At 54.2% G+C, this 17714-nt stretch overlaps 2 protein-coding genes across 11 annotated transcripts; one reads left to right on the forward strand and one right to left on the reverse strand.

Annotated features, from left to right (window-relative positions):
• The first annotated feature begins 70 nt into the window (after positions 1 to 70).
• LOC133466823 (septin-5-like) lies at positions 71 to 8868 on the forward strand. 9 transcript variants are annotated; one of them, XM_061750889.1, is made up of 14 exons: positions 71 to 1250; positions 1380 to 1457; positions 1570 to 1697; positions 1877 to 2122; positions 3183 to 3279; positions 3352 to 3438; positions 3747 to 3870; positions 3945 to 4079; positions 4653 to 4770; positions 4887 to 4988; positions 5067 to 5163; positions 6023 to 6185; positions 6258 to 6360; positions 8201 to 8868. In XM_061750889.1, exons 1-14 carry the CDS (start codon positions 1214 to 1216, stop codon positions 8759 to 8761), a joined length of 2076 nt encoding a protein of 691 aa, XP_061606873.1. In that variant the 5' UTR covers positions 71 to 1213; the 3' UTR covers positions 8762 to 8868. The 9 variants fall into 9 exon arrangements, with proteins under 9 accessions (XP_061606873.1, XP_061606877.1, XP_061606881.1 ...); XM_061750893.1 differs by having other exon boundaries at positions 6023 to 6181; positions 8201 to 8596; XM_061750897.1 differs by lacking the exon at positions 8201 to 8868 and adding an exon at positions 7817 to 8035.
• On the reverse strand, positions 8797 to 16019 carry LOC133466827 (max-binding protein MNT-like). 2 transcript variants are annotated; one of them, XM_061750909.1, is made up of 6 exons: positions 15486 to 16019; positions 13133 to 13625; positions 11991 to 12032; positions 10791 to 10902; positions 10013 to 10205; positions 8797 to 9486 (listed from the first exon to the last, which is right to left on the reverse strand). In XM_061750909.1, the coding sequence occupies exons 1-6, from the start codon at positions 16009 to 16011 to the stop codon at positions 8936 to 8938; spliced, it is 1917 nt and encodes a 638-aa protein (XP_061606893.1). In that variant the 5' UTR covers positions 16012 to 16019; the 3' UTR covers positions 8797 to 8935. The 2 variants fall into 2 exon arrangements, with proteins under 2 accessions (XP_061606893.1, XP_061606894.1); XM_061750910.1 differs by having other exon boundaries at positions 8840 to 9506.
• Positions 16020 to 17714: the final 1695 nt, after the last annotated feature.

Consider the following 17714-nt stretch of genomic DNA (forward strand, 5'->3'; position numbering starts at 1 on the left):
GTAAGTTTGGGCCGATGAAAATCCTTCATCCTTCATCGCGATCTGATTCTTAGAAACTTGGGCTCCTCTGAGTCGTGATTCAAATCTCAAGCAAGGATAGCCTCTCTTTTGACGTGCGGGTGGTTTTCGTAACACACGTACTGTGAACGGGGCAAACGTCTGATGAACTTGTGGACCCGTTCCCGCTAAGTTCGAACACTAAGCGAAGTTAGCTTTTGTCACTTCTTTTGGGTGTCGGTCCTGGAGAGACATGCGGCATTTGTCCTGTAAATGCCGAACTCGACGAAATCATCCAATGAAAAGCAACAATGCTAAATGACGATCAAAGGTGCTTTGCGTTTCGTCTGCCGGTGCGCTCACTAAAGTCATCTCAATTCAAAAGGACAAAAATCAACCCAATGTAATAAATTGCCGTGGTCAAGATCGAACAGAAGCGTAGGTCTCGACCGGCGATATTAGGGTCGCTCGCCAAAACTAGCGAGCGAATAGCGCTGACGAGCCACTGCTGCTTCAGGCGCAGGTCCTCCAGACCCAATAGGCAGCATTGAGGAAACTGCGGTTGCGACGTTACACCTCGTCGTGTCCCTTAGCGCTTATTGGACTTGGCCACATTCCTGTTGGCGAACGGAGGCTCCAGCGCGCTGCTAGCCGGCGAGCTGAGCAGCGTGCTCGTCTCCTCGAGCAAATGAGCTCGGGCGACGTCACACGCGCGCGCGCTAATAGTGCGGTGCGCGCACCAGCGCGTCGTTTGCGTGGCCTCGGCATGGAGCGCATGTCCTCGCCCGTTCGCTTTGGCAGCAACGCTAAAGGTATGTCACGTTAGATGACCTTTTACTTATTTCCTTGCGAAATGTCCCCTCTAGGATTAAAGGATTACTTCTCCCATTTTCAGATGTTTCCACCCTCCGCTGGCTGCACTAGCACACTATTTTACTAGCTTCCAGGATCCTAGTTTACACCTGCGTTTTTGCGCCTTCCTTGACGCGGGCAGGATTAACGATTGTTGCGCTCACTCCTCGATACGAAGAAGTTGACGCCTGCTCATTTGCTGGCGTTCTTAACGCTGCCGCTTACGCACATCATGCGATATATGTGGAGCACGTTATACACGCGTGATGTGCGGAAAAGATACTTCTATTCCACGTCTGTGTGTTGATTCAAGGTTGCGTGTATTTGTAATCGGCAACAGAATAATCTTTGTGCGTTTGTGTGCATGCACACTAACAGCTGCAACTTTGTCAGAAAAGGAGGTAAGACACGTTCGCTGTTGTCTGCACAGGTAGTGTTTGTAGTGAACGTGTAGTGTTGTGTTGTGTTGTGTTGTGTTGTGTTGTGCGTGCGTGTGTTAAATCTCAGCCCCACCCCCGCCTGAGCTTTAGAAGCGGGATTAAGCGGCGACAAAGCTTCGCGGGTAACGAGAACCGACGGCTCAAAGGAGGCCAGACGACGGCCGCTCGGTGAGCCGACTTGACCTCACGCGTACCGAACGAGCGTTCCGACATTCTAGGGGCCGTGATGTCAGAGGAGGAGAAACGGCCGTGTGAATCTGTCCCGTCGTGTCGTGCGCAGCGTGCGGAGGCGAAATGAGAGAAGAATTAGGGCGAGGTGGCATTCCGACGTCACGGCTCCACGCGCCGCCCGGGAAAGAGCGGACGGATGGACAAAGCACGATTCGCTCAGGGCGCGACTGCGCAAAGGTGCTTTCCCATCACAGTCACACCGACAGACAGGAAGACTGGAGATGAGCTTTGAACCGTGAACCTCACAAGTGTGAGGCAGCCACGCTAACCCAATTCCACCGCGCCGAATTGTAAAAATCCAATTTCCTTTCCGTGCGTCACGTGCCAACTTGTAACACCGCCTCTTCCCGTGCCAGCTGTCCAGTCTCCGCGTCGCGGACGAGGACGGAGTTCACTTCCCTTTCGCCGGCGTGGCCCCGCCTCCCGCCTCGCCCTTGTCGCCCTCCCCCGCGGCCACGCCGAGGGTGCCCCTTAGGCCCGGCCGGGGGGGCTCCGACCCGTCCGTCCCGCCCGTGTCGCAGCGCTCGCTGGACTCGCCGCTTGGCCTCGCCTGCCGCCCGCGCAGCCCCTGGGGGCGCTTCGACCCGTACGACTCGCCGGAGGTGAGAACTCAGCAAATGCGTACATGCTAGCACGGTTCACTTTTCACGCTTCATTTGTTGCGGTCTCACCGTGACACTCTTTTTTTTTTTTTTTTTTTTTTCAATCGGAAATTGAATATTATACAGCTGATTTCGCAGTGATCGTTTTTCCCACACAGACTCATGTTACTGCTGACTCACGTGCGAGCCGGGAGGAAAAGAGTGCGGAAGAGACAACGTCCAAAGTTGGAGATCATTTCACACTTCAAAAAAAGAAGTGCTACATGTCAACTGCGAAGCAAAACTGGCTTGCACAGCTGCACGTCGACGCTAAAGTACACATCGTCAGCTCATTGAATGTAGCCTACCGGCGTTAGTTAGAACAAATGGTCATCCATAACAGGTGGTTTGGATAGATGCAGCCGCCGGTGCACATTGGTAACTGACACCGAGAGTCGCTCGACACGCCGACTGGATAACGGTGAAACGGTGAACAGCCAGCCACCTCTGAACTCTCACTCGCCCCGCCTTTTAAAGCCACACACGTGCAAAGTCACAGATACTACAGCGCCTATTTTCTATCGGTATTAATCAATCAATATTTATGCAACTGCTCGAATCATCGATGGGATGAGCGGTAGAGTCGTCCGTTCTAAACATATTCGGAATAGGACGTGTGGGAAAGGCGAAGAGCAACGTGGGGAGGGTCATCAAGCTTTCAAATCGACAGTGGCTACGGAAAGTATTCAGACCCCCTTCAATCTTTCCCTCTTTGTTATAGTGCAGCCGCTGGTTCAAATCGTTGAATCCTTCATGTGCACACAGCACGCAGCATCCCAAATTGACACAAGAACATGTTTGCAGATTTAGTCAAAACGGAAAACTCCACTATCGCAGAGTAAGTGGATCATAAGTATTCATAAGTAGTTATATATATGTTTACGATGCTGCTATGTGCGGTTTAGAGACTGTAACTAAAACGCGCTCCGGTCCGTTTCTCCTTGCAAGTCTGAGACCTGAACTGCCTCGGTGTCTTGAACCTGACAACATACTGATATCGTATTTTGGTGTATTTGTGCAGGACCGGGACAAAGAGTACGTCGGCTTCGCCACGTTGCCCAACCAAGTTCACAGAAAAGCCGCCAAGAAAGGTTTCACCTTCACGCTGATGGTAGCAGGTCAGCCTTCGCGCACGACTCCGATGCAGAATCCTGATCGCAATATCGATAATAACGCCCGGAAGTCTGCAGGAGAGAGCGGCCTGGGAAAGTCGACGCTTATCGACAGCCTGTTCCTGGCCGACCTTTACAAAGACCGAAAGATTCCCGCCGCCGAAGGTCAGCGGCTCGTTTTCATCCATTGCATGAAAATTCATTCGCCCGAATGGGAACGCATCGATTTTAGCGCTTGACTTGAGTTTCGTCGTCGGGAGGATGTTCTTAATGGATTTCTGTTTTGCCGCTTCCGCAGTTGAAGGCGCGTCCGGGCTGACGTGCGCGGCCGACCGGCCAACCGCACGGCATCCAAATGCAAATGTTGACACTTTTCCACTTTCGACTTTCATTCCAAGAAAAGGGGCGACTCGGTCGGATCCGCTTGCCGGAACTTTTGACGCTAAGAAACGCGCGTGTGTGTGTGTGCGCAGAGCGCATCCGTCAGACGGTCAGCACGGTGAAGCGCACGGTCAGCATCGAGGAGAAGGGCGTCAAGTTGAGGCTGAGCGTCGTCGACACGCCGGGCTTCGGCGACGCCGTCGACAACACGCGAAGGTCTGGCCCGCCCGCGCACGTTCCTACGAAGGCGCGGCGGCGTTCATTTTGCCGCGTTGTTTCCTGCGTGGCAGCTGGAAGCATCTGGAGGACTACGTGGAGCGGCAGTTCGATCAGTTCTTCAGGGACGAGAGCGGCCTCGACCGCAGGAACATCCGAGACAACCGCGTGCACTGCTGCCTCTACTTCATCTCGCCTCACGGACACGGGTACGCGCACGTCTACACGACTACCTCGACTTCCGACTTGCATTGGTTCCGTCGTTTCTAAAAAAGAAACACAGGATGGTATAAAATGAACTGGTTTCGTAACGTGTACGTAGTTACGTAGGATCGGTGCCTTGAACGTGTGCCTTTCCTGGGCGGGGCCTCGACAGGGGCTAATTGGAGAGCAGCTCCTCGTCGCCGAACTTGCCCAAATCTTGTTTTCTTTGTGGCCGGTGTCGTCGGACCGCAGTTAAATACAAAAATATGACGTTTGCTTAAACCCTGCGGCGACACATTGAGTTTACAACAAGACACTGTGGACGTTTCAAGTTCCTCCGGGTGCGTTGAAACGATTCCCTTTGCCGGCCGCCCGAACCGGGAGGAAGCGCTCGGACGCGGAAGGATCTTGCTCCATTTTTTTTTTTTTTTTTACTCGATCGGCAGTATTTGTGACGCTCGCTCAGAATTCAAATTTGACTTTCCATCATGGAGCCAAAAAACAAAAACCCCCAAAGTCGAGGCGCTGGCAAGTCAAGGTAGCGCTGTATTCATACGCGTGTGCGTGGCTTTTCCCAGACTGCGACCTCTGGACGTGGAGTGCTTGCGAGCCTTGCACGACAAAGTCAACGTGGTTCCCGTGTTGGCCAAAGCCGACAGCCTGACGCAGGTCGAGGTGCGCCGCAAGAAGAGCAAGGTGGGGCGCTAACGCTAATGCTAACACACAGGCGCTCATTCGAGCGAGTGCGGGAAGACCGAGCACGACTATTAGCGCGCAAAGGTGAAAAGCGACTTTTCCGTTTTGCGGCGTAGGTCCGCGAGGAGCTGCGTCGCTTCGGGATCAACATCTACCCGTTCGCCGGCTGCGACTCGGACGACGACGACGACTTCAAGAGGCGCGACCGGCTGCTCAAGGTTCCCCACCCAGCGAGTCGACCGAATAACGCCCGGCGGGTCCGCCGCGTGACTTGTCGCCGTGTCGCGTGTGTGCAGGACAGCGTCCCGTTCGCAGTCATCGGGAGCGGCGTCCTGGCGGAGAGTCGAGGGCGCAGGGTCAAGGGTCGCACGTACCCCTGGGGAGTGGCGGAAGGTAGCGCCTTTTCCGTTGGCTCCGTGCTGTCGCTTGAGCTCGCTGACCCTCGCGGCAGATGAAAAAGTCGAGTCGATTGCGGGAGGCGCTTCCGTGTGAGCGTTTGTTTCCGTTCGGGTTTCCCGGGTGAAAGGGCAGATGTTGATGTTTGTGATTTGCCGGTTCAAAGCGACGCCATTTGCTTTTTTCAAGGCCACATTGATCAAATGCAAGACTGTTCAAGCGCACTTCCATAAAGACAAACTCATGACATTTGAAGGCTAATTCGATGCCATTGAAGACCTTCTTCCTTTAGAGGAGGAGGAGGTTTGACTTTGCAACATTTCAATGTAGCCTCACTCGATTCAAAGTGGCGCGCGCCCCTCGATGGCGTGCGGTTGTCAAAGTGCGCACTTGTACCAAATAGTCGCCAAGACAAGAACAAAACGGGGCGGCGCTGTGTTGATGGGATCTAATTGCCGCGCGAGCGATACTAAGCTAACATTAGCACTGTAAACAAGCTACTACTTTGGTAGCGTGATTTAGTCGCAATACACTGTTACTATAACACTCAATTTCAAGTTGTACTTTTTGGACTGCACAATCAATGTAACATCAAAAAGATCTGCGAAACTTATCTGTGGAGCAGAAATGGCCTCCGAATCTTCGCTCTTGCTTGTTTGCTAATCTTGCCCGCTTCTTGGAAAATGAGGGACGGCCAAAAGATTTCCAGAGAAGCTCCCGAAGCCGAAGCTAACAGGTTAGCCTAAGACCGCAGGAGCGTGCGGGGGACCATCTCGATCGAATACGAAACTTTTTTTTCTTCCATCACATGTAAGACGTTTTAACAAGTACCTGACGCTTCCTTCCTTCCTTGCAGTGGAGAGTCCGGCCCACTCGGACTTCCTGCTTCTGCGGGACATGCTGGTGAGGACGCACATGCAGGACCTGAAGGACGTGACCCGCGAGAGCCACTACGAGAACTACCGAGCGTGCTGCATCCGCAACATGACGCGCATGGTCGCGCGGGACCCCGAGCGCAGGCACGCCGCCGCCGTCGTCCCGGTCGGCTCCTCGGCCGCGTCCTCATTGTCCTTTCCTTGCTTTTTTTGCAGTTTGCGTGCCAAGTGTGGAGAAGAAAGCGACGCGGACGTCCCGCTGCCGCTGGCCGCCTTCGACGCGGACAAGGATCGACTCACCTCGGAGAAAGACCAGGAGGTACGCCGCTCGGCTCACGCGATCGATGACTCCGACGTCTTAATCGTCGGTCGCTTCGTCGGCCCGCTGTGAATTCTGTCAGACGGGGGACTTGTTCATTAAGTACCCGACGAGCAGGTCGGTCCGCGACTCTGCGAACGTTTGGCGGGAACCGCTTCAAATCGTCAGCCGGTGATTTCGCCGACGGTGCCGTCTGTCAGGTGGTGACTTTGCCACGCGGTCAGGCCAGAATTGACCCTGGTGACTCTCGGGCCTGCTACGCACACAAAGGTTTTTCCACTTGAAAAAGAGTTTTGATGTGCTACAGACCGCACACATCAAGTTTCACACACAAACAAAAATTGGTTCTGGTCGCTGAACACACAAATAAAGGTACGGTCGCACCGCCGATCTAGAAGTCTCGCATGATCGCAGGTGAGCTCCAAAAAAAACCACTTCCGGATACGCGCCGATGATTCCCGAGTGTTCCCGAAGCCTCGTGAAATGGCCACATGCTTTGGAAAAGACTTGTTGCCGTCCGGGAAAAAAAAAAAAAAAAAAGAAAACCACATCGGCCGAGACGGGTTTGTTTTCATTGTCCGGCTGTTTCAGTGTTCGTCAAGTTTCCTTTGATCGTATGCATTCTTTTTCTTTGATCGTAACTATTCAACACGTTCAACTATTATTTCAGATTGTCGGCCCCGCCCTAAAATCGGGACGAATCCACATCTGACCTAAGGACAATCTAGAGGATCATTCGATAAGATTTAAGTTCGTCTGGCGCTTGACGCGCTTGGTGAGGAAGGGGCAAAATCGGCACAAAGACAGGCCGATTGTCTTTGTGCGCGTGCCGGGCCCGAGTCGATCGCTGCCTTAGCGAGTCACCGATCGCTCTTTCGACGGTTAGCAAGGCGGCGAGCGACCTCGTCGAGGCGTCGACCGTGTCGTCCGTCGTTTCCTCTGAACGGGAACGCGAGTCAGCATTTGAAAGCTATCCGGAATTAACATTGCAGACGGCGCCGGCATCTTTCCGACGAGTCGGAATGACATTTGGAATAGTTGGAATATCGGGAACCGCTTGAAATTTCAGATGCAGAAATCCGTCCTTCCGCCGCCCAGTCAAAACTGAATTTCGAACGACGTCAACTTGTTTTGCGTTTCTCATCCCCGAGAGCTACGATTCAGTTGCATCTGAACCGTAGACGTCCGTAACGCCCGTCTGAGGTCTCGACAGTCGGCGGCATCCGACTCGATTTGGCCAAGTCCTAATGAGACGGAAGACGTGCCGATATCCGGGACGGAGGTCAACTCGAACGCGCTCCAATGGGATTCCGACCCTAAATTGTCGAGAACCGAGCCCGTACGCGCGAAAGGCCGCCGAAATGTCAATTGCGGCGGCGAGGGAGACCTGCGACGCGTATATGCGTGCATCGTAGCCGCCGGGTCGCCGCTCACCTCGTGCCGGTCGTGTGCGCAGCTCGGGGGGACGACGCGGGAGGAGATGCGGAGCGGCCGCGTGTGAAGCCGCATCGACGACGACGTCCGTGTCGGTTGGATTCCTTTTCGCCGACGCGTCCGCGTGTCTCATGCGTTGTTTTGTAATCCACTGCCATTGTTTCTACTGCCATCTAGTGGCTAACGACAATCAAGCATTGTTTTGAAAGGGACAACTCCAATAAAAACTGTTGACAACGAGGACTGTTGTAAATGTAATAATATTTATTAAGAATCTTTTGGATTAATATCATCATCATCATCATGTTGACGGCCCACAAGCGCTCAGGCCTGATTTGATAACTTAACACTTTCTCCATAGGGAAAACAGCCTTGCTCGTATTAATAATATATAATATCAATATAGCGATCGTCGACTTGGTGGTCCCGCAGACGTGCAGCGGCACAACACAAAGCGCCGTTTGCCATCAGAAGAGCCCGCAAAAGCGCAATTGGAATTGCATCGCAATCGAGTTCCTACACCGGATTGCGCAACGCAGAAGCAGAAGAAGAATATTCGGCGACGGGACGTGAGCCACAAAAGACGAAGGGGCTTTTTGCTTTTTGCTTTTTGCTTCTCGCTTCTTTTTCAGTCCAAAGGAGCAAAAATGGAAAGTCGCTTTGTTGCTTTGCGTTCGCTCAGTGTGCGGTCACAGTGATCAAGAGGTTAGGTGTGTTCGCACGCACAAAAGCACAAAAGCACAAAAGCATGCCGCTGCAACCGCGTTCGTGTCAACAGCAAACGTGCGACGTTTCACACGTTTGCTCACAATCAAAATATGTTTTTTTCTTTCCGAGCTCCAATTGCCCAGATGCCACAAAATGGCAGAAAGCACTGATCGAGCTCCTCGACTCACGTCAACGTAGTTCCTCGGCACCAGGATGGCGCCAAAGCAATACTTTTATATTCGACAGAGCTTTGGCCTGAGCACGAAAGGTTTTTGAATTACAATTATGCTTTGAATAAAAGGTCTCTTCGCTCATCCATCGTCCTGCTTCTTCTTTTCTTTTCTCTTTCGTTTTTTGGGTTTTTTTTTTAGAGCCTCTACGGTCCTTCTTGCCCGGCCGCGGCCCCCTCGTGTCCCGCCAACGCGTCGGGCGTTCAGGCCAGTTTGATGGTGCTGACGGGGAAGGTGGGCACCGTTACCATGGTGACGGCCGCCTGGCCCACCAGCTGGGGGCGGGGCGCCAGCACCGCGGCGGGTTTCCCCGGCGCCGCCGTCGCCCCCTGCTGGCCCGCCGCGGCGCCGGCCGGAGGTGGGGCGAAGGCGTGCGCGATGTGGCCCACCACGGCGGGCTGGGACACAGACACCCCCTGCGGGTACAAGGCGGGCAGGCGGGACGGGAGGGGCGCCCCCAGGCGCGCCGCGACGTGTCCGACGGGCCGGGCGGGGCCGGGGGAGGGGGCGATGTGCGGCAGGTGCTTGTGATTGGCCGGCAGGGCGCGGCTGACGGCCCGGATGACAGAGGGGTGCGACACGGCCGAGGGGCGGGGGGCGACCGCCGCGCGGGCGATGACGGTGGGCGGCGGGACCGGCGCCCGAGGGGCAAAGGAGGACGGCGACGGGCGGGCGGCTGGCGGCGGCGGCGGCGGCGCTCGTAGGACGGCGGGGGCCGCCGCGTCCTCGTCCCGCTCCAAGTTGTCCTCTCCTTCTGCGGACCCCGAAAAATATCTCAGGAGACGGCGAGAACGGCGTGATGAGTCAGCATATGTCAACATGTCGACGTGAGTGAGTAGCAGCGTCGTCACGAGTCGGCGCGAGTCACGATAACTCGGCACGGGTCGACACTTCAGCATTAGTCAGCGGCAGCGTTGCGACGGGTCCGCACTTGTTGACATTTCTGGACAGATTTATGTCGACTTAAGTCGGCAAATGTCACGATGACTCGGCGCATGTCGACACGGGTCAGTTGCGATGTCATAACGAGTCAGCAAATCCCATAAAGAGTCAGCAGCAATGTCAACACGAGTCAGCACGTGCCAGCGTGAGTCGGCAGCAACGTTGTCATGATGAACACACGGACATGAGTCAGCAACGTCACGCCGGTTAGCGCAAGTCAGCAGCGCTTGCCGAGTCATGCAGACATGACGCGGCTATGAGTTAGCGTCGACGATGCCGTCCGCCGACTCGTGTCAACGCGATGACGACTCAGGATACGTGAGCGCGACGCAACTTACCCGAGGCGGTGGAGGTGGACGCCTGGTCGTCTTCGGGCTGGACGGTTTGTCGGATGACGCGTTCGATCTCGACCGCGTCCATTCGCTGACTCAGCTCTTTCTTGAGCTCGGACAAACGCTGCTGGGTGGCGATCTTCTCGCGGGCCAGGCGCTCCATCTCGTGCTCGTACTCCTTCTCCTTGCGCTTCAGCGTCTGCGCCGCGCAAAAGGCAGGCGTGGTCACGGCGGGAAGGGAACGACGCGACGCCCACGCTCGCCGCTTTCAGCCAATCGCCGCACGGTCGTCGTGACAACGTGGCGTCAGCAAGCGTTCGCTGCTCCGTTTGTGTCGTCGAGCCAGACGCTAACAACGCTAACTGAGATTACAGCGAGGGGGAGGGGCCACGAGGGATTGACCAATCACGTGACTATGGCAACAGCCTAAGCGCCGCGACGAGGCACTTGTGATGCTTCGCCACTCTGTTCACTTTTTGGGAAATACAGCCTCTTCAAAAAAGGTTGCGGCCTTTATACTTTTTGGGAGTATGCAACTTTTGGAAAATGTACACGATTTTTGTAAATATTTTTGTTTTAAAATAAGCCTTTCTCGAGAATACTTTTTTCAAAAATATTCATCTTTTTTCAGAAATCCAACTGTAAACGGTTTTTCAAAGACGTATTTTGGAAATATGACTTTGTTGGAAAATAACTTTTTACAACGGTTTACAACTTTAAACAACCGCAGCGACGACGTCGGAGCGCGAGGCGGCGACGTACGCCGTGACGGCGCGCGCGGTACCTGAATGTAACGCAAGGCGCTGCGCAGGACGCTGAGGTTCGACGTCTTCTTGTCGTCCACGTTGGGGACGTTCTTCTTCAGCGTCTCGAAACATTCCTTCAGGTGAGCGCGCCTGAACACAACAAAAATGGGCAATTTTGGGGCAATTTTTCACAAATCTCTTCTACTCGTCGGTCGCCGCCATGTTGACAAATAATCGAGCAATCCAAAGTGCCGAAAATGGTTTCATCGCTTTGATGCTCAACAAACGTCGGGACGTTTTTTTGCCTTGGCTCCTGAAAAATGAAACTTTTGGGGCGGCGCCGTTTTTCGCGGTTTGAGCTTGATCTGAAAAGCACGAGACAGCATTGCAAGTTGGCTTTCGTTTCCGGGACGCAGCGATCTTCACGACGTCGGCGTGAGTTACCCAGTGCCACGATGCGCCGCGTTCCCTTACAGACTTCTCGTCTCTTACTTAGCACGTCGCGTGTGCCACGATTATCATCAGGTTTTTTCCAAGGGCCGATTATTGCGGTGCCTCGAGAGACGAGCGACCCGAGACGGGAGCCGTCGGCGATGCCGATTTCTTGCGCAGACTCGCGCTTTTGGCGGATAGCAAACGCTTCTTTTCAAAGCCGTTTAGTCCCGGCTGAAGTTTCCTCGAAAGCAAAACATACAACAAAGAGAATTGCGCGTTGCCTATTTCAAACACGCAAACTACTTTGCCTTAAGAAGAGCCCGCCGGATTGATGCTAACATCAAGTGCTAACGTTAGCGTCGATAGTTGCGATTTTACAACTGCTATTTACGCATAAGGTGCAACAAAGGCATAAATTCTTCCTCTTCTACGAAAATGACAAAATATTCCAGCAACTTCTTACCGAGTAGCGGAACAGAAGAAGTCTTCTTTGACGTCTGCATTATACAGTGCCGACTCCTGGTGGCCAAGGCGGGTACACCAGAAGGAGCGGCACACTGAATTGGGTTGCGGCTTGAACGACGTTTTCTTCCAATTCAAGACTATCGAGTGATGTTTTTCGTCATTAAAAAAACAAACGCAAAAATTGGCTGGAACGCATCCCGATTGGAGATAGGAGTGTTTCGCACTACGAGCGTGGTCAAGTCGTATCTCAAAGCAACTTTTTTGAGGGCGCGGAAATTGAAGAGTGGCGAGGCCGCTCGTGTTGGCAACCTGACACGCAGCGACAGTAACGCACACACCTGTTCTGCTCCAGCTTGTTGTGGACCTCCCTGGTTCCGGTCCTGAAAACACAAAGCAGCGACACGTGGCGGTCAACACACGTACGCAAACTTTTCACGTCGGCAATCGCGCGGCGACGACAACAACAACAACAACAAAACCCCACGACGCCGCCTCGCTACTTTTCTCCACAAATATGGAACTTGTTTTGATCAAATATTGCAAAAATCGAACTTTTATTGCGGAAAAGATCAATTGACTTTGAGAACCGAGCGCCAGACGGACTTGAGGAAAATTTGGCGGTGCCATTTTGGGGGATCGCCACCGGGTCCCGCGGGACGGGATCGTGCGGGAGCGACGGTCATCGGGAGTGGGCGGGAACGGGAACTATGAAAACAAAGTCGCAGGAATGGAAACCATTTGATTTGTAATCAAACTCCTATTTGAACATTTCCCCTCAGCATGAAGCTAACTAAACATTTCTCAACTAAAGGACTAATACGGCTTTTGAAGAAAAACGGAGCCGGATGGACATGGAGTCAAAAAAACTAAACAAAAAAAAAGGGGGGGGGCGGGGGAATGGAAGTGGGATTCTGTCAAATGTTGGCTCGGGATTGGGAGCGATCTGTGTGGGAGTGGGAGGGGGCGGGGCGGGAGTCACCATCCACTCCCGTGTCAGCCTCGACGCCAGATACGACGAGTGCTTTGACTTGCGCGTTTTGTCTTGAGATACAAGCAAAAGTTTGAGATACGAGTGCGCTTCAGATGGCGGCAGCCTATCCCAGCTATCTTCGAACCGGTCGCCGGCCAACCGCAGGGCGCATATAAACAAACAACCATTCGCACTCTCATTCCCACCTACGGGCAATTTAGAGTTTTCAATGAACCTCGCACGCATGTTTTTGGGATGCGGGAGGAAACCGGAGTACCCCGAGAAAAGCCACGGGGGCACGGGGGGAACATGCGAACTCCAGGCGAGGCCAGATTTGAACCCCGGTCCTCAGAACTGTGAGGCAGATGTGCTAACCGGTCGGGCACCAATGCCGGCATCAAAATTCCAATTTTTTCTCTTATAGAATATACAACTTTATAAAATATTCACCTTTTTGGAAAAAAAAGTACTTTTATTGGGGGGGGGGGGGGGGGGGGGGGGGTTACTAACCCTCCAGACCTCCTCTTGCCGTTGGCTCCTCCTCTCATGTCGTCCAGCGTCAGTCCGTTGGACCTCAAGTGGGACGTGGGCGGAACCTGGTGGGACGCCAGGGCGGTCTGCGGGGCCGGCCCGTCGACCCCCCCGACGGGGGGCGGGTACTGAGCGTGAACCTGAGGCCGCTGTTGCGATTGGCCGCATCCGATCGGCTGCTTAGCGGCGTCCGCTTTGACTTGGGAGGAGCACAGCGGCTGATGGGGGACCGGGGGGGGCGGCGCCCGCGGGGGGGAGCCGGGAAGCATCGCTATGAGAGAGAGGGGCGTCGCCGTGACGACCGGCACCATCGGGACAACGGCGACGGGCACTCGGGGGTGGGTCGGAGGGCGGGGCGGCCGCTCGCCCCGGCTGACGTGGTTGGCTGCGAGTGGCTGCAGAGAGACCGCCTCCGAGCGTCTCGACTCCGCCTCCGTGTTGATGAGCACCTTCACCTTGCTTTGATCTTCCTCTAAAGGGGGGAATAGGTTAGGGTGTCATCTTTCTATTTATAGCACACATTTGACGACAGTGGACAAGTGGTTAGCGCGTCAGTTTGAACCTTCCAGGGTGGCGTTAGCATCTTCCACATGCCAAAAACACGTTAGCATGTTAGCTTCATTGAAGAGCAACCAATCCGCTATATGCGGAACGTCACGCGGCCACCAACGCGGAACACGGCATAGCGGACTTCCTGTGTATGCTATGCTAACGAGCATGACTACGGTCTGATGATATGATTGTTTGAAGACCAATTTTCTCAAAAAAAAAATAATAATAATAATACATTTTTTAAAAAAAACATTTTTTGTGACTGCTGTCTTCGGACAAGTATATCATTTATTTATACAATTATGATCCATGTAAACAGGAACGAAGCCCAACCATCAAATATTGTATAGATCTTTGGTGGCTCTGCAGTGACACCTTGTGTTCAAAAAAAGAAGACATTGTCGACGTTTAAAGTTCCCACGTGTGCTTCGAGACGGTCGCCTCCGCCAAATCGGTTTTGGATTGGCCGCAGGTGGGAATGCGACCAGTCCAGGCCGGATGGACCCCGACTGCCAGAAAATGGACGACGGCCGTTTACGATCAGGAAGCAAACACACACACACACACTTTCTATGACGCTTTGAGCATTCGTGCGAGACAGTGGAAGAAAACAAAATAAAAAAGACTGTGTTGCCATGGAAACAGCAGCCAAGTCGGGAACGCCCCCTCCCGGGGATTCCGCCGACACGTTTGATCAGCGACATCGAACGCAACGTAACGTGGGAGTTACCTTCACGTGGATGAAAATTGTCGTCGAGTTAAACGTTTGATCTTTTTGCCTTTGTTGCGGTCATGTGACAATACAGCTGGGGGTCAAAGTTCACGGGCACATTGGACTTTTAAAACGGGCACGAGGGCCGGATCATTCGCACGTGACAATGTTTTGAATGTGTGTTTTCAGAATAAAGCCAAGGAATTTGAGAGCGGATCAATTCGAGGTGATTGAAAACTTCTTCGGGCGCCAATCGATCCATCGCCGATCCATATGAAGACAAACGCGCTTGTTGGCCTTCAACGATGCTAATAACGCGTTTTTAGACAATAGGTGTGCAAAGACAAGCGAGCACAAGCGTCAATTACAAAATGGTCATCATGTTTTGTACAACGGTACAAAATGTTCATCTTGTCATTTTGGAAAAAAAGAAACGCAAAATGGGACAACAAAGTTTGCCAAATGTTCACAAAAAGTCAACAATCAAACCAACACGTGGGAGAGGGTGCGCGTGCACGTCACTCTCCACGGACGTACATTACGTAAGCGTGCGTGCGCGCGCGCTATCGAAGCGAGGGCACGTGGTGGCGGTGGAACAAATATGCGGCGGGGGGGTCACACCAGACTGGGACGTCATCAGAGGAGGAGTCACGCACGCCACCGCCCCGCGCATTCCTTCCTTCCCGGTCTTCCACGCTAGTGCGCGTGCTCGTCAACGCCAAACGAGCACGGACGTGGTGCGTGGGTGCATGAACGTGCACGCGCGTCTCAGAAGCTCGTGTCAGGCTATTATGTAAGGCGTGCTTGTACGCGCACGCGGTTCAAAGTGGGACAAGTCGAACGCGCGCGTGACACCGCGATGACGTCACGAACACAACAAAAAACAGGGCTCGTGACGAACTCCTTGCGTGACGTGCACGCGCGTGTGCGTGAGGCGCGCTGCTCTTCTGACAAAAAGCAGAGGGGCGACACTTTGGACCGGAAGTGGAGGCTCCGCGGGTCCGAACCGAACCTCGAAAACCAAAGCGAACGAAAACGGAGAGGAAAACACGACGAGGCGGTTCTTACCGTGCGAGAGGCGCCTCGGTTGCGGTTCGGCGGCGGCGGCGGCGGCGGCGGCGTGCCGGTCGATCCGCTCGGCCCGGTCCCGCTCGGCCTGCCACTCCAGGTACCGGGCGGCCTCGAGCAGCGTGTCGATGCTCATGTCGGACGAACCCGGCCGGCCGGGACCGACCCACGACGACAGGGGAGGGGGGCGGAGTTCACGCTCGTCCTGCGCGCCCCCGCGGGCCGCTCGGGAATCCGGCTGGCTCGGCGGACCGGACCGGACCCGACCAGACCGGACCGGGCAGGTGCTGTTCGGCGTCTGGGTGGAAAAGTGTTCGAGCGTCAAGATGGCGACGCTGGCTCGAGCCGACTTACAACAAGCACGCACGCACGCCCCGCCCTCCCGCAGGCAGGCCCCGCCCCTTACTACGACCTCCGCAAAACGCGGACCGCGGCACGTGCTTCTCAGCTCCGCGTCGGCCACTTTCACGCCCCAAAAAGCCGCCGGAAGCCCTTTGATGTCCTCGCGCCTACGTGACGTCGGCATGACGTCGCCGCGTGCTGGCCCGGGGTCGTGGCGACGCGAATCCACTTTCGGTTTTGGCGAAGACCGAGCGGTCGCGGCGCGTGAAGGCCGCCGATTGGCTGCCTGGACGGCTGCCGGCCAATCGGCGACGAGAACAACAAGCGTGGTGCTGGTCCACATGGTCACACCTCGCCCGCCCCCCGGAACCGAAGCGCGCGCGTCTACGTGAGATTTGCACAATTGCATGACGAGCGCGTGACTCTCAAGCCCCGCCCCTGAGGAGGGAAGCTGTCAGTCAAGGCGCGCAGGGGCGGGGCCAGTCGCAATGACGTCAACGGTACGTTTGTGAGGCGGGAAAAAAACCCATGCATCCCTCCATCCGTTGTCCGAGCCGCCCGGCCGGTCCCCCGTCCCTCCTGGGTCCAAACGGACCAGAACGAAGAATTACCGTAACGAATTCGATCCGTTTCGATTTGACATGGTAGCGTATATTGTTTGGAGCATCCTTGTCTTCGTACTAAGTGGTATTGGTAATTCCATTGGCAAGGTTTGAGTCCTTCAAGTCCCCTTCCTTGAGTTCGAGGGTTAGGGGTGAGGGTCCCCAGGTTCAGGTTTGATAACCAGGAGGGGTTAGGGTCTCCAAGTTCGAGTCCGCCGGTCAGGGATTCGGGGCCCCGACAATTTCTTAGACGTTTGAATATTGTACAAAAGAGAAACGCTTCTAACGGCTACTGGAAATGGGAAGAGCCAAAAGGAATTCCCTCGAGGAAGAACAAAAAAATGAAAGTTTTAGAAGAAATTGAGAAAAATGCCAAATGTCTGGAAACGTGCTTGACTGTTAAATTGAGATGCCAATCGGGACAGAAGCTTTCCGGCTAAAACTACCTGTAGGGCAAGTTACTGAAAACAGCGTATCGTCTAATGTGCCCGAGTTGGCCTCGGGGAGGAGGTCAGGTGGCGGTCGCGGGGCGCAAATCGGCCACCCCGTGACGACGATGGGGGAGAGTGCAATCTGGAAGAAGACCAACAACACGACCCACAGCGATTCTGCGCTCCCCTCCTCTCCTGCGTCGCCGAATCACATCTGAGGAGGTCGAAGGTTAGGGTTAGTCCTGGGCAAGGAGGAGGGTCGAAGATGCTTCCCCTGTGCAATGAAGGGGCATCGGACAGACACTGGATCAGACTGTCCGAAGAAAGCGAAAGGGCTTTTGCACTCGTAGTGGCAGTCGACGGCGGGGGACCCGGTTCGTCCGACCTCTGGCCGACTCCCGCCGTCCCCGGAGACAGAGCGACGCTTCACTGGTGATAGATATACAAACACGCACACACTGCAATCAACATTGCCCTTTCTTTGGATTTTTCTGCAATGAAGACACGCTTGGCTTTATCGAGTCGTTGAATGAAGTCGCCGCCAGACATTCAGTTCCACGCTCATGGAGTCAACGCACGCAACTATGAAGTATAATTGACGGATCCGTTTGAACTAAAAAGACGTCCTCCCAAACCAGTCCAAGCTGACAGAATTACCATTAGATCTGGATCTCTTGGCGCTGTTTTTGTTGTTTTGTTGTCATGACAACAAAAGACAAGGGACAACAAAGATGACAACCATGAACAACGACCGAGACTAATACAGATGGGAATATAGAACTACATCAAATGTAGCGTTACTTTGTCTGAAGATCTATTCACCGCATTAGATGTTTGGTCTGGGACCTAAAGCG

Source organism: Phyllopteryx taeniolatus, chromosome 17, assembly GCF_024500385.1.
Source record: "Phyllopteryx taeniolatus isolate TA_2022b chromosome 17, UOR_Ptae_1.2, whole genome shotgun sequence".
In the NCBI taxonomy this organism is placed as follows: domain Eukaryota; kingdom Metazoa; phylum Chordata; class Actinopteri; order Syngnathiformes; family Syngnathidae; genus Phyllopteryx; species Phyllopteryx taeniolatus.